General features: G+C 43.8%; 1 protein-coding gene across 4 annotated transcripts in view; it reads left to right on the top strand.

Annotated features, from left to right (window-relative positions):
• LOC148149197 (uncharacterized) overlaps positions 1 to 15409 on the top strand; it is a 50197-nt gene extending 34788 nt beyond the window's left edge. For 3 of the 4 annotated variants that reach the window (XR_015758064.1, XM_087990292.1, XM_087990291.1), the window contains one exon: positions 3053 to 4829. Coding sequence is in view for 2 of the 4 variants with exons in the window: in XM_087990292.1 (XP_087846418.1) it covers positions 3053 to 3964 (912 nt within the window). In the remaining 2 variants the exon portion in view is untranslated. Of the gene's footprint in view, positions 1 to 3052; positions 4830 to 10235; positions 11825 to 14363 lie in introns of those variants that run through there. The other variant, XR_015758065.1, reaches the window with a different exon arrangement.
• Positions 15410 to 15774: the final 365 nt, after the last annotated feature.

Here is a 15774-nt window from a genome sequence, read left to right on the forward strand (position 1 = left end):
AGAGCCAGCATGGTTTGTGAAGGCGAAATCATAGATAACAAGTTTATTAAGACTTCTTCAAGATATATAAGGGGGAAGCCAACAGAAATATATTTGGATTTCCTGAAAGCATTCAGTACAGTTTTGAGCATGAGATTACTTCCTAAGATAAGAACCCATGAAACAACCATGTGAATTGATTGAAGCTTGGCTGATGTGCACAAGGCAGTGAGTTAAGATACAGACATAATTTGCATGGTGACAAGTTGTTATTGTGGAGTCCCACAGGACTGCAGCTATTTATGGCCTACTGGTATACAAAGGATGTGGATGACAGAAGTGAAGGTACTATCGCCAAGTCTGTAGAGGAGACAAAATAAAGGAGGAGTCAAGTAGTGAGGATAACGCATGATACTACAGGGAGAAAGTGAGGACTGCAGATGGGGGAAATCAGAGTCAAAGATTGTGGTACTGGAAAAGCACAGCTCGTCAGGCAGAACCCGAAGGGCAGAAGAGTCGAAGATTCGAAAATAAGCTCTTCTTCAGAATGTGGGGGGGGGGACGTGGGTGCAAGGGAACTTGAGAGTAAAATGGGAATGGGGGGGGGGTTTAGGGCTAGGGACAAGGTGGATGAAGGTTAGGGGTGCTGGTGATAGGTCGGAGATGAGGATGGAGAAGATAGGTGGAAATGAAGATGGACAGTTAGAGAATTTCAAGAGGACGGAGCCATGTTGGAGGGTTGGAGCAGGCATGGGGTGGGGGAGAGGAAATGAAGAAACAGACGAAATTGATCTCATGTGGTTGGAGGGTCCCAAAGCGAAAAATGAGATGTTTTTCCTTGAAATGCCAGATGGCTAGAATTTGGCGCTGGAGGAGGCCCAGAACTTGTGTGTCTTTGACAGAGTGGGAGTGGGAGTAGGAGTGTTTTCCCACAGGTGGTGGGTGGGTTTAGTGTGTGTGTCCCAGAGTTGTTCTCTGAAACGTTCCACGAATTGGCTTCCTCTCTCCCCAATGTCGAGGAGATCACATTGAGAACAGTATACTGTAAATGACATGTGTGGATATGCAGGAGAATCTCTGTTGCATGCGAAATTATTCTTTAGGGCCTTGGATGGAGGTGATTAGGAGGTATGGGCCTCGGTTTTACACCTCCTGCAGTGGCAAGGGAAGCTGCTGGGCGTGGAGGATGGTTGGTTGGGGGTCTGGATCTAACAAGGAAGTTGCGAAGGGGTTGGAGGGAACTATCTCTCTGGTGCTGGAGTCAGACAGTAGGTGGCGGAAATGGCAGAGGATGATGCGTTGAATCCGAATGTTCCCATTGGCTCAACAAAGACCTCCAGCACATCTCAGCTTCCCACACTCCTGCCCTTGAACCCCACTCCTCCACCCACAGCAACGATGTAACCCCCTTGATCATCACCTTCTACCCCACTAATCTCCGGATATAATGCATCATCCTCCGCCATTTCTGCCACCTAAGTCAGACCCCACCACTAGAGATAGATTTCTCTCCCCAAACTTTCCATCTTCACTTGAAATTTTGGTGAATGATTTGCCTCCAAGATGAGCTTGCAAATACATATCCACACTACCATTGCAAGATTGTCATTACATCTCAGGAACAGGACCTGACTCTACCTCACCTCAGAAGAAAGTGAGGACTGCAGATACGAGAGATCATTTTCAAAAAGTGTGGTGCTGGAAAAGCACAGCCGGTCAGGCAACATCTGAGGAGAGTCAGCGTTTCTAGTATTCCTGGTGAACAGCTTATGCCTGAAATGACGACTCCCAAGCTCCTCAGATGCTGACTGTCGAGCTGTCCCTTTCCAGCGCCACACTTTTTAACTCTATTCAACCTCAGCTCATCTGCTTTGGAAAATTATATGATGCACAACTCAGTTTGATTCTGCTGTCACATTCTCGACAGCCTGCAACATTCTATTCATCAGAAATCTCAGATCATCCAGATCACGAAACCTTACAAAAAAAACTGCAGATGATCGAAATCTGAAACAAGAGCAATAATTACTGGAGAATCTCAGCATTAAACTGGGAGCCAGAAAAGAGAAAGCATCAGTTTAATAATTGCTATATTATGTTTCTCTTAAACAAATTAGTTTTATGAAGTGTCGTGTTTCGATCAGGCAATTCCCTCTCACCTTCTCAAGTGCTGATAGGAATCGGGAATAAATACTGGATCAGTCACTGCTGAACAAATGAAAATCTAATCATTTTGTCTTTCTAAACATTTGCTGCCCCTGTAGACTAAGTCAGTGATTCATATCCCACTGTATTTCAGAGTACTGCAACATCGCATTAAATTAAAGGATCTTTACTGATTTTTCCTGACAAACATCGCGCACTCCACTTTATGCTCCATTGGACAATATTTTATCCACACACTGACCACCTGTACATTACTCAATTTGAATACCCATTACGTTCCATTCCCAATTTACCTTCCAAACTATTTTTTTACCAAAGATAATGCTCAATTTTTAAATCAAAGACTGACCAGAACTGATGCCTGTTGGAAATCCAAATATTTTTTCTGTCATTCTCTGCCCCTTGATTAGTTTGGGTCAGTGTCTGTCAACTTAAACCTATTTCCTCTAGTTCAGGACTCCCCAATTCCAGGGAAAAGACATTGGCTAGTCCAAGCCTCTCATGCTTTTATAAACTACTAGAAGGTCATTCCCAGCCTCGAACAGTCCTGGAAGAAAAACAATAACCTGCCGAATCAGTCTCCCAGTATAATTCAAGCCCTCTAGTCGCAGCAATATCCTTGCGAATCTTTTTCTCATCCTTTCCAGTTTCACAACATCCTTCTTGTAGAAGGTGACCAGAGTTGTAAGCAGTCTTCTGAATGTGGTCTCATCAGTGTTCTGTTCAGCTACAACATGATATCTTAACTCCAGTAATCGATATTCTGACTAATGAAGGCAAGAGTGCCAAATGCTTTCTTCACCACCTTGTCTACCCGAGACACCACTTTTCCTGCTTTTATCATTTTTGCCTTAACTTATAAAGTTGTGTCTGTCTTCTTAACCATTATATTATGCTTCCTTCACAGATCTGTGGACCGGCATGCAAGGTTGCTCTGTTCCTCTGGGTCCTGCCATTCATTGAGATCTCCCTTGACGTGTTACTTCAAAAGAGCATCAACTTATGCTTTCCATGGTTAATTTCAACTCCTGCTATCTGTCCATTTAACAACTGCATCTCGAAACTCCTGGAACATAAGACCGCCTTCCTCACTGTTAACCGATTTGCCAAACGTCGTATCATCCGCAAATTTACTTTACATTTCCCCCACATTTTTAATGATGTTTATACGCAAATCACAAATAAGAAAGGACCCAGCATAAATCCTTGTGGCACAGCTTCCTGTCACAGAAACAGCCTTCTATCACCATCCTTCGTTTCTTACCGCCAAATTAAGTTTGGATCCAACTTGCTACGTATCATAGATTTTATTAATAGAGGGATCGAGTTCTGGAACCATGAGGTTATGCTACAGCTGTACAAAACTCTAGTGCGGCCGCACTTGGAGTATTGTGTACAGTTCTGGTCACCACATTATAAGGAGGATGTGGAAGCTTTGAAAAGGGTGCAGACGAGATTAACTAGGATGTTGCCTGGCATGGAGGGAAGGTCTTACGAGGAAAGGATGAGGGACTTGAGGTTGTTTTCGTTGGAGAGAAGAAGATTGAGAGGTGACTTAATAGAGACATATAAGATAATCAGAGGGTTAGATGGGATGGACACGAAGAGCCTTTTTCCAAGTATGGTGACGGTGAGCACGAGGGGCCATAGCTTTAAATTGAGGGGTGATAGATTTAGGACAGATGTCAGAGATACTTTCTTTACTCAGAGAGTAGTAAGGGTATGGAATACTTTGCCTTCAGCTGTCGTAGATTCGCCAACTTTAAGTACATTTAAATCGTCATTGAACAAGCATATGGACGTACGTGGAATAGTGTAGGTTGGATGGGCTTCAGATTGGTATGACAGGTCGGCGCAACATTGAGGGCTGAAGGGCCTGTACTGCGCTGTAATGTTCTGTGTCTATGTCCCTTGATCTCTTGTAATTTGACACTGTTACACGTCTCCCATGTGGGATCTTGTCAACAGCTTTGCTGAAATCCACATAAACGACATCAACTTCACTACCCTTGTTTACGCAACTGATCACTTCTTCAAAATATTTAATCAAATCGGTTAGTCATTACTTCCTCTGACAAAACCATGCTGACTCTCGCTGATCAAACCTTGCCTGGACAGTGACAATTAATTCCCTCCTTCAGAGGTTTCTCCAAAGGTTTGGCTGCCACTGATGTGAGACTCACTGCTCTGTAATTTCCTGATTGAGCTCTACTCGCCTTGTTGAAAAGTAAACCCACATGATCAGTCCTGAAGTCCTCTGCAAACTCCCGTGTGGCCAAAGCAGAATTGAAAAAAAAAAGGTCAGAATTTTTATGATTTCTTCCCTTGTCTCACAAAGCAACATGAGATACAACTCCCTCTTGAGCTGGTGGTTTGTCCTTGTGTAAGCCTGTCAAAACCTCCAATACCGTCTAAGTCCCGAATGGAAATTGCTCAAAAACCTCTCAGCACTTCTTCCTGCAGTCTGTACCTATATCTCAACAGAAAATACATTTCCCCAGCTCAATGTGTAAAGTGAGTCACTCAGTTATCCCATTTACTGAAAAACTGTCCTGTCACACTGGAGGGATATTATTCAGATATTTTCATTGGAAAACATTGTATTCAACCTTTGCATCGACAAATCCTTTAGCTTTGACACCCAATGGCACATTGTTCCAGTGAGAAAGAGTTTGAGTGTTCTCTATCTGAAAAAAAAGTCACTTGCTTCCAACTCCTGTGGAGAGTTCAGTCTGTTCACATCGGGCATGAGGGACTTTTTTCTCTTTGCAGGTCATCACATTCGGGATAGAACTGCTGAACAAATCCCATGCACATGATTGCTATCTTCATTGATATAAGAAGTTGAAGCCTATGGCTCACATTATAATGGGATTCATCCACAAGCGAACTTTTCAAAAGCAACAGAGTTCTGCCTTCTGTGCAGAAGATCATTGTGAAAGTACAGCATCAGGCTTTCATCGGGACATGCGCATTACCTTTCTTCCTCGATCATTCAAAGTATTAGGCTCGAACCAGAGCAAATCCAGAAGTTGCTGGAACATCTCAGCAGGTCTAAAAGCATCTGAGAAGAGAAATTAGAGTTAACATTTCGTTCCAGTGATCCTTCCTCAGAACTGATGGCACCTAGTAAAATGTTGTTTTCTTTGTGCTGGAGATATTGTGGTGGGTGGAAGGGAGTAAGGAGTAAAGGATAGGTGGGGACAGAGCTCAAAGAGAGAGAAGAACAGTTGGATAAAGGAGTGGTTAACGATCTGGCTGGGAGAGTGAATAGCTGTTAATGGAGACTGTTAGTGGATAACTATAGGTAGTGCGTATGTGAAAACAAGGCCTGGTGTGCGCGTAGGGGGCTCGGACATGGAAGAGTTCAGACCCTTAAATTTTTGTTATTGATATGGAGTCTGGAGGGTTGTGGGTTCCTCGAGCTAAAAATGTAGCGTTCTTTCAGCTTGCGCTGAGCTTCACTGGAACACTGCAGCAAGCCTGGGACAGAGTTGTTGACCATGGAAGGGGGTGGTTTGTTAATGGGGCAGGCAGAACTTGGATGTTCTACAATGCGATTACACAGTCCACACTGCGTTTCACAAGATAGTGGAGACCACATTGCAAGCAGTGCATGTAGTAGACTGGATTACACAAACGATTTGGAGATGCTTGTGTTGGACTGGGGTGCACAACGTGCAGGTAAAGTTTTGCTTCACCTCGAAGGTTTGTTTGGGCCCTTGTGTACTCGGGGAGGGGGGGGGGGGACGTAAATGGGCAGGTGAGGAGAAGCAAGAAGCACAAACGAAGGATAACTCAGTGAATTTTATTACAGATGTTGGAAATCATCAGGGTAAGAAAGCTGCCATAAAGTCACTTTACCTGAATGCTCGTCACATTCGTAACAAGGTTGGGGAGTTAATGACACAAATTATTACGAAGGAATATGATTTTGCATCCATTACGGAGACATGGTTACAGGATCGTCACGACTGGACGTTAAATATGTAATGATATGAGACTATTTGGAAGGGCATACAAGAAAGTAAGGGCGGTAGTGTAGCTATAATATTCAAGGACGCTGCCACGGTGGTGCTGAGAGATGATGTAGGCTCGATGGAGAATGAGTTTGAATCAATTTGGTTGGAAATTGGAAATTCTAAGAAGAAAAAGTTACTGATAGACGTAGTCTATGAGCCACACATAATAAGATCACACTGAGGCCGGCTATAAACAAAAAACGGAGGCCTTTCAAAATGGTGCGACTGTTATCCTTGGAGATTTTAATCTACATGTCAATTGATCGAAGAGTAGATTGTTGAGTGCATCCTCAATAATTTTCTCGAGTGGTATGTAATGGAACCGATGAGGGAGCAAGCTGTCCTAGATGCGGTTCTGTGTAATGAGAAAGGGATAATAAATTATCACATAGTTAAGGATCTTCTTGGAAGAAGTGATCACAGTATAGTTGCATTTAGAATAGAGATGGAGAATGTGAAGATAAAACACAATATCAGGGTCCTGTGCTGAAACACGGGAGACTACGATAGAATGAGGGAGGACCTGGGTAAAATAGCCTGGAAGCATGTTTTATGGTGAGGCATTTAACAAGAAGTGGTGGACTTTCAAAGAGGTTATTCAAAGTTCTCAGCAAAAGTATATACCAGTGAAAAGGAAGGACTGTGGGAAAATGGGTAATCTGACCTTGGTGTCTCAGGAAATATGGGAGACTATCAAATTGAAAGGGAAGGTATAAAAAGTGGTCAAGAACAGCATGAAACTGGAAGATTGGGAAAACTTTAAATATCAGAGGAAAGCCACAAGAAGACCTGTAGAAAAAATTAAAGTAGATCATGTGAAAAAAGATACAGAATATAATTACAGATAGCAAATGTTTCTATAAATATCTAAAACAACATAGAGTGGCTAAAATAAACGTCAGTTCTTTCGAGGATGAAAAAGATAATTTAGTTATGGGAGATGGTGAAATGGCCGAGGCACTGAACATGTATTTTGTATTGGTCTTCACATTAGATGACACCAATAACATGTCAGTAATTGACAAAGAGTCAAAGATAGGTTAGGACCTGGAAGCAAGCGCTAGTACGGTAGATAAAGTTGTGGGCAAGCTGATGGAGCTAATAGGAGATAAGTCTCCTAGCCCTGATGCAATGTATCCCAGGATTCGAAAAGAGATAGTCGGAAAAATATCAAGTTCACTAGCAGAAATTTTCCAAATTCGTTGTGCTCTGGGGCATTCCCAGGAGATTGCAAAAGCAAATATGACGCTACTGTTTTAAAAGGGAGGTTAACAAAGGAGGGATATTCATAGACAGTTACCATAATCTCTGTACTTGGGAAGATGCTTGAGTATATTATCAAGGAAGAAATAGCTGGACTTTTCGATAGAGGTTGGACAGATGCAGCATGGGTTCATGAATGGCAGGTCATGCTTGACAAATCTTTTGAAATGCTATGAAGATATTACGAGTAAGGTGGATAACGGGCACCCAGTGAATGTGGTGTTCCTTGATTTCGAAATGGCCTTCAAAAAGGTGCCGCACAAGAGGCCGTGACATAATATAAGAATGTATAGTATTAGAGGAAGAGTATTAACATGGATAGAGGATTGGTTGACTGGAAGGAAGGAAGGAGTGGGGATAAATGAGTGCTATTCTGGCAAGCAATCAGTTACTAGTGGCGTGCCAAAGAGACTTGTGTTGGGACCACAATTATTCACAATTTATACAGATGATTTGGACTTGGGGACCGCGAGTAGCGTGTCACAGTTTGCAGATGACGCGAAGTTGAGTGGCAAAGCAAAGTGTGCAGAGGACTTTGAAACTGTGTTGAGGAGCGTAGATACATTGAATGAGTTGGCAAAGGTCTAGCAGATGGAATACAATGCTAATAAATGTGAAGTCATCCATTTTCGTATGATTAATAGCAAAAAGAAGTTATTAATTGAAAGTTAAAAAGTTGCAGCATGCTGTAATGCAGAGGGACCTGGGTGTCGTTGGTCATGAATCACAGAAGGTTAGGATGCAAGTACAACAAGTAATTCGGAAGCAAATTGATTTTTGTCTTTCATTGTTAAAGGCGTTAATTTAAAGGCAGAGAGATAATGTTACAGCTGTACAAGGTACTGGTGAGGTCACACCTGGAGTACTGTGTGCCATTTTGGTCTCATTACTTGAGGAAGGATGTATTGGAACTGCAGAGGTTGCAGGGGAGATACACTAGTTCACTGTTTCCGGAGTTTATATGGTTGGTTTATGAGGAGAGACTGAGTAGTTTAGATCATATTCATTGGAATTCAGAAGACTGAGGCGGGGGGGGAGGGGTGTGGCATCTTATAGAAACATATCAAATTATGAAGGGAGTAGATAAGATAGATGTAGAGAGGAAGTTTCCACTGGTAGGTGAAACTAGGACAAGAGGGCATAGCCTCAACATTAGTGTGAGCCGATTTCGGACTGAATTAGGGAGGAATTTCTTCACCCAGAGGCTTGTGAATCTGTGGAATTCCTTGTCCAGGGAAGTAGTTGGCACTACTTCATTAAACGTGATAAAGCTCAGGTTGATTCTTTATTTGAACAATAAAGGAATTAAGGGATATGGTGAGAATGTGGGTAAGTGGATCTCAGTCCACGGAAAGATCAGCCACGATCTTATTGAATGGCAGAGCAAGGTCGAAGAGCCAGATGGCCTAATCCTGCTCCTAGTTCTTACCTTCCACGTATGAATGTGCCACGTCCTTAGCACTTGCAGGGACTGATTCCATGAGGCTGTGGGAGAGGTGTTTGGACTGAAGGCAGAGTTTACCAGGGTATCCTGGAAAGAATACTCCCTGCGGAAGGCGGAAAAGGGATGTGAGGAGAAACATGTGGGTAGTAATGGCATTTCGCTGAAACTGGTGGAATTGAATAAAGCTTTGATGAACACTTGAAATATGACAGCGCATAAGGCGACAGACCAAATTCTGGAAAATGAGAAAAGAGTGGGTAGGAGCTTGATGACTGATATTGGAGGAGAAAGTGAGGACTGCAGATGCTGGAGATCAGAGCTGAAAATGTGTTGCTGGAAAAGGGCAGCAGGTCAGGCAGCATCCAAGGAACAGGATGACTGATATTGGCAAGATGGGTAAAAAGGCCTCTTTCTGTGCTGCAAAACATCCCAGTCTCTGTAAGTAAGGAATTCCACCAGCCACATAAACACTGTGGCCACAAAACCAAGTCAGAGTCCGGGATTTCTACAGAAAGTAACACACGTCTTGACTCCCTGAAGCCTGTCTATCACATAGCCTGCCATTGCAGACCAACTATTTTTAGTAAGCAGCAGTCTCCATTAACAGCTATTCACTGTCCTAGCCAGATCGTTATCCACTCCTTTGTCAACTGTTCTTCTCTTTCCTTGTTTTCTTCCCCCACTTCTCATTTACACCTTTACAAGACAGAACTAAGAAACATGATGGGGTACCCCCTGCTTGCCTGGACCAGTGCAATGTTGAAAAAGCATGGCGGAGGAGAAGCACAGATAAGGCAACATCCGAGTAGCAAGAGACATTCTGTCACAATCTTCTTGAGGACTCCTGAGTGCAGTTCCAACAATATTGAAAAGCTCAACATCATTCAGAACAGAACAGCGAATCAATCAGCATCACATGACTGATGTAACGTCGACAAACATCCACTCTTTCCACCACCAAACACTCAGCTATGCAGTCTGTATCATCCACAAGATGCACTGCAGAAATTCACCAAAGCTCCTTAAACAGTACCTTTCATACTCACAACCAATTCCATCTAAAATGAAAGGGGCAACAGATAGATCGTAAAACCACTTACCATCCTGTCCTTGAAATATTTTTTATCACTGTCATTGGGTCAAAAATCTGGATTTCCCTTCCTTTAATTCGGGTCCACCAACAGCACATGGAGAACAGTGGTTCGGGAAGGGAGCCTATCATCAGCTTGTCCAGTCAAATTAGGAATCAGCAATAATTGCTGACCTTGTCAGGAATACATACATTAGATGAAGAATGATAATTATATTATCTGTTGTTTTTAAAAGTTCATTTTACTATACTGTTTGTGTTTTAATTTCAGAAGTATTAAAGATGAGGATTTGCAGTTGGGAAACTGAAACCAAGCATCACATCCGAATGTGATCGAATTGCTCTGTTTGATGTCACCTGTAACGCATCGACCTTTGAAAATGAAAGGAGAAAGCAATATTCACAGTGGAGTGAAACCATTCACGTGGTCTGTCTGTGTGCGGGGCTTCAGACAAACATCTAGCCTGTCCAGACATAAATGGAAGGATGCTGGAGAGAAACTGTGGAAATGTGGTGAATGTAGAAATGATTCAATTCCTCTTCTGCCCTGAAAATTCATCGGTGCAACCAGACTGTGAAAAGCCATTCACCTGTTCTGAGTGTGAGAAAGGATTTGCTCAGTTATCTAACCCGCTGATACACCAGTGGGTTCACACAGAGGAGAGACGAATTAATTGTCCAGAGCATGGGAAATGCTTTAAAAGTTCTCATGCACTGATGTACCATCAATATGTTGAAACGGATAAGAAACCATTCAAGTATTCTCACAGTGGGAGTGGGGTCAGAATATCACCAATCCCACTTCAAATCTGCAACCTCACTGAAGAGAGACCGTTCATCTGCTGTAAGTGTGGGGAGACATCAGGAAGTTCACACAGCGGTGAGACCATTCGTCTGCTGTTTGTCTGAAGAAAATAATTGATTTCAGCAATCTGCTGAAATAACGGCCAGTTCATTCAACTGCTCTGAATGTGGAGAAGGATTCTGTCACTCCTCAGACTTGCTGAGACACTAGTTAATTCACATTGACGAGAGGCCATTTACATGTTCCAAATTTACAAATAAGGATGCACTTATGTCATCCACCCCACTGATACACCAACAGCTTCACAGTGATCAGAAGCTGTTTAAATTCCTGAGAGTGGGATGAGCTTTCTAAGTACCAAGGAACTGAAGTCCCATCAATGTGTTCACACTGATGAAAAACCATTCTTATGCTCTCACTGTTGGACTGTGTTCCCACTGTGATTTGGCACAATTTAGCTGCTGTATCTCCTGCAATAATGACTGCACTTCTCAAGGACTTCAGTTGCTGTGAAGCACATTCAGAAATCCTGAAAATGTGAAAATACATTTGTAAATAAAAAGCAAGTCTTAACAACGTAGAAATTGCCCAAGAAAAACACAATAAATGGATATCTACCTCTCTCCTCTAATGGGAGAGAGATCGGGGAGAAGAAGGCTATGTATTTGACTTGATTGATATCTAACAATTAAAAACCAGTTCAATTAAAGAGATTAATCACATCCAATGAAGTAAGCACTTGCTGACAGAATGAACACAGTTCCATTTTGGATGCGGTAACAGCAGAACGCAATCACATGTGACATCACGGGAATGCATACATCGTCATAGTCTTACCAGATCATCAGCACTTTCTTTTTTTATAAGAGAGAGAATGTGACTTGTGGTGATTTAACCAGAGGGGCACCAGACCTCAGGTGAAAGAGGAATCCTTCATGGCAACCTTTGATGGGAATTGGATGCATGCTGTTGGCATCACACCGTCAACCACCAAACCAGCCAACTAAGTCCACGATAATCTTTTTGCAATTATCCAACCTGCGCTACCTTCAGTAGTGAGTATTTTAACCCTATGTGATAGTTTATTATTATTTCTTCCAATCATGTTCAAATGAGTGTTTCATCACGGCAGGTCCTTAAGCTATGTTCTGTTAATTTATTCCACTTGCAATGCCTGGCCTCCCTCACAAACATCACTCGAACTCTCCTATGCTCCTGCTTGCTTTTATTCTTCGTGGTCCCTTTTATACACTCAATTGCCTTCCATGCTTTTCCCCTACCCCGCAACCTCTTTCTCTCTCTTTCATCCAGAGGCCAGATCCCGAGTTGATGGTCATTTTGAAAAGAGTTATGGAGAACATGGAACAATATAGCACAGAAGCGGGCCCACGATATTGTTCTGAACATGATGCCAAAATTAAACATTCCCTTCTTCATGCCCTTGTTCTATTTCCCTCAATTGCTTGTCCAGTCATGTGCATATCTAAAATCCCCGTAAATGCGCCTATCGTGTCTTCCTCCACAAAGAACCATGACAGCATGTTCGAGATTTCTACTACTCTCTGTATAAAACGCTGGACTCTCACATCTTCATAATATTCTGTCTGAACAACCCTCTCTCTACCTTTCACCTGGACTGCACGTCACAGCCCTCCCTATATGTGTAGCCTCCTTCAGTCACTCCAAACCCCCCAATAATTGTAACCTCCTTCAGTCACTCTATAATTCCCTATCATTGTAACCTCACTCCAGTCACTTCAGACCTCCCTATCGTTGTATCCTCCCCGATTACTCCATCCCTCCCTTTTTCTTTAATCTCCTCCAGTCACTCCAACACTCCCTATTAGTGTTACCTCCTTCAGTCACTCCATCCCTCCCTATTGCTGTCACATCCTCCAATCACTCCAGCCCTCTCAGTCATTGTCACCTCCTCTAGCCACTCCAACCCACGCTATCATTGTCATCTCCTCCAGTCACTCCAACAGTCCTTATCACTGTCACTTCCTCCAATCATTCCAAATTTTCTTATCGCTGTCATATCCTCTAGTGGCTCTAATCCTCCCTATTGTTGGCACCTCCTACAGTCATTCCAACCCTGCCTGGCATGGAACCTCCTCTAGTCCTGACAATGTCAAAAGGAATGGCGTGAAAGCGGAAACTAGTACTGAGTTAGTGACCAGTCCGGATTGTATTATACAGTGGGGTCGCTTCTTGGAACTGAATGGAATACATCTGCACTCTATATGACACTTTCTGTCTTCATGACTTCCTTAAGACACTACTATGCTCCCTACCTGTTTAACCAACACAAACTCCTGAAGAAGGGCTTATGCCCGTAACGTCGATTCTCCTGTTCCTTGGATGCTGCCTGACCTGCTCCGCTTTTCCAGCAACACATTTTCAGCTCTGATCTCCAGCATCTGCAGATCTCACTTTCTCCTCCAACACAAACTCCTCACAATGGAACTGCCTCAGAGCGCAGAATCCGCCTTATGTGTCCTGCAGTACCTACAAAGTTGCCAATCTGTTTTCTCCTTCAGCCCAAATCCCTCCCTGTCTTTGTAACTTCCTTTAGTTGCTGGAACACTCTCTATCTCTATAGCATCACACCCTACAGCGTCCCTACCATTGAGTGCTCCTCCTATCCCTGCAACCAGCCTGCCTCTGTAACCTTATCACACACACTGACAACTCTTCCTCAACTGCAACATCTGTAACTATGTTATCTTTTCCTACAAACCTCACTGCCTGAATGATCCCTTTTGGTTTGCCAGGCTTTCTTATCTCTGCAACCTACACCAGCCACTGTCGACTTCCTTCCACCTGCAAACTCCTCTGTTCCTTGCAAACCTCTATGCCTGTACATGCCTCCAAACCCTGTATCACTCCCCATGTGTCAGGTCTACTGCAGTCCGTACAGCCTATGTGGTCCACTTTCTCTCTAACCTCCCTCAGGTGCTGCAAGTCTTCCTATAATCTGCAAACCTGTCCAGCTGCAATAACACTCCGCAATCTCTGTTTGCTCTTCCACTCTGTACAACCAGCCAAGCACCTCAAACACACACTTTGTGTGCAACTCTGCAACTTTCCCTGTGTTCCCTGCTTCTGTATCGAGAATTTCAATCTCTCTTTAAATGTTCCAACCCCTCCAAACCTCCTTCTCTAACTACACTTCTGCAGTTCCTCTATAACTCCTTATCTACCACAGCAAATTGCAGCACATGTTCTCCTCCCTAAATCTTTACGAATTGCAGTTGCTGGACGTGTTCAATGGTGAGTAAAATAGTTCAGAGACTAATCACTCTCATTGGCTGTGCCATCCCTTAAAGCCTGTACAACTTCCCTATCTTTGTAATCTTATCCAGCCTTGACAATGCTCCCCTTATTGTGTACAGCGTCCTGCACTGCAAGCCCTTGAACACCAGCAGCTTCTGCAGTGCTCCCTAACCTTTACTCCCTCCAGTCATTACAAGTCTCTTAACTCTAACATCCACAAAATTCTAGTACTCTCAATGCTCTCTATCTGTCATGTTCCCCTTTCTTCAGGTATTCATTTTTCTAAACATTTAACTACTGACCTTTTATATCTTACAGAGCTCTAATGCAAGTAACCACTTCCGACTCCGACAAGCTATCATCTGGTTCCTTTGCCTCTTCAGTTCTGGAATCTCTGCCAACACCTTCCAATGCTTCAGGCCCTGCATCCCTCCCGACCACTCCAATAAAACGTTCCTTCCTCTATAGCGCTTTGAATCAATGTCAGACCTTCCATGTCCTCGAATTCTCGTCCTCTTTGTTTACTATCTTTCAGGTACAAATGCGATCTAGTGAGGCAGTAGTGCGGAATTGCACGTTATAACCCTCAGGTGAGACTTGAGGTTTACCATTGCCTGGGAATCCCACAGGCAGAGAACCAGTGAGCGACCAACACTGAGTTGGAGAATATGAACCAACAGCGAGGATCAAGGCTTACTGGGACATGGAGATTAAGAAGCAGCAGAGCGTGAGGGTCTAAATCAACACCAAGTCACAGAAGCAGTAACCATGTGTGGAAGCAAACTTGAGCAAAGGTTTGACACGAACTCAGAACTTGGAAATACAGCAACACAAAGTAGGAGGATCTAAAACAGCAATGAATTTTGAGGCCTAATCATATCTGGGATTCGAAGAGACGATGACCCTGTATGAGAGCAGAGTGGAGTGGGAGCTGGAGGATTACAAGTACATGGGAGTCTCAGAGATTTTGACCCTCTGAGGGAGCAGAGCGTAGTAGGAGTCAAATGATTACACGTACCTGGGAGTCAGAGAGATAGTGACGCTGTGAGGGAGCAGAGTGAAGTGGGAGCTGGAGGATTACACGTCCCTGGGAGTCACAGAAACGGAGACGCTGTGAAGGAGCTGAGTGAAGTACGAACTGGAGGAATACACGTACCTGGGAGTCACAGAGACGGTGAACCTATGTGGGAGCAGTGTGGAGTGGGAGCTGGAGGATTACACGTACCTGGGAGTCACAGAGACGGTGCCCCTGTGAGGAAACAGAGTGGAGTGGGAGCCGAAGGATTACACCTACCTGAAAGTCACAGAGACTTTGGTACTATGAGGGAGCAGAGTCGCGTGGGAGTTGGAGGATTACACGTACCTGGGAGTCACAGAGATGGTGACACAGTGCGGGGGCAAAGTGGAGTGGGATGTGGGGATTGTACGTACCTGGGAGTCACAGAGACGGTGACCCTGTGAGGGAGCAGAGTGGAGTGGGAGCTGGAGGATTACACGTATTTGGAAGTCACAGAGACGGTGGCACTGTACGGGAGCAAAGTGGAGTGAGAGGTGGAGAATTACACCTATATGGGAGTCACAGGTACGGTGACCCTTGAGGGAGCAGAGTGGAGTGGGAGCTCGGGGATTACATGTATATGAGAGTCACAGAGCTTTCTGCCACTGAGACTTGCCTTACTGAGTTTGAACGAAACGTGACGGGCAGCACAGAAAACCAGAAGTTCATTTT

This window comes from Chiloscyllium plagiosum, unplaced genomic scaffold, assembly GCF_037043375.1.
Source record: "Chiloscyllium plagiosum isolate Xiang-an unplaced genomic scaffold, Cpla_swu_hap1 HiC_scaffold_9, whole genome shotgun sequence".
NCBI lineage: Eukaryota > Metazoa > Chordata > Chondrichthyes > Orectolobiformes > Hemiscylliidae > Chiloscyllium > Chiloscyllium plagiosum.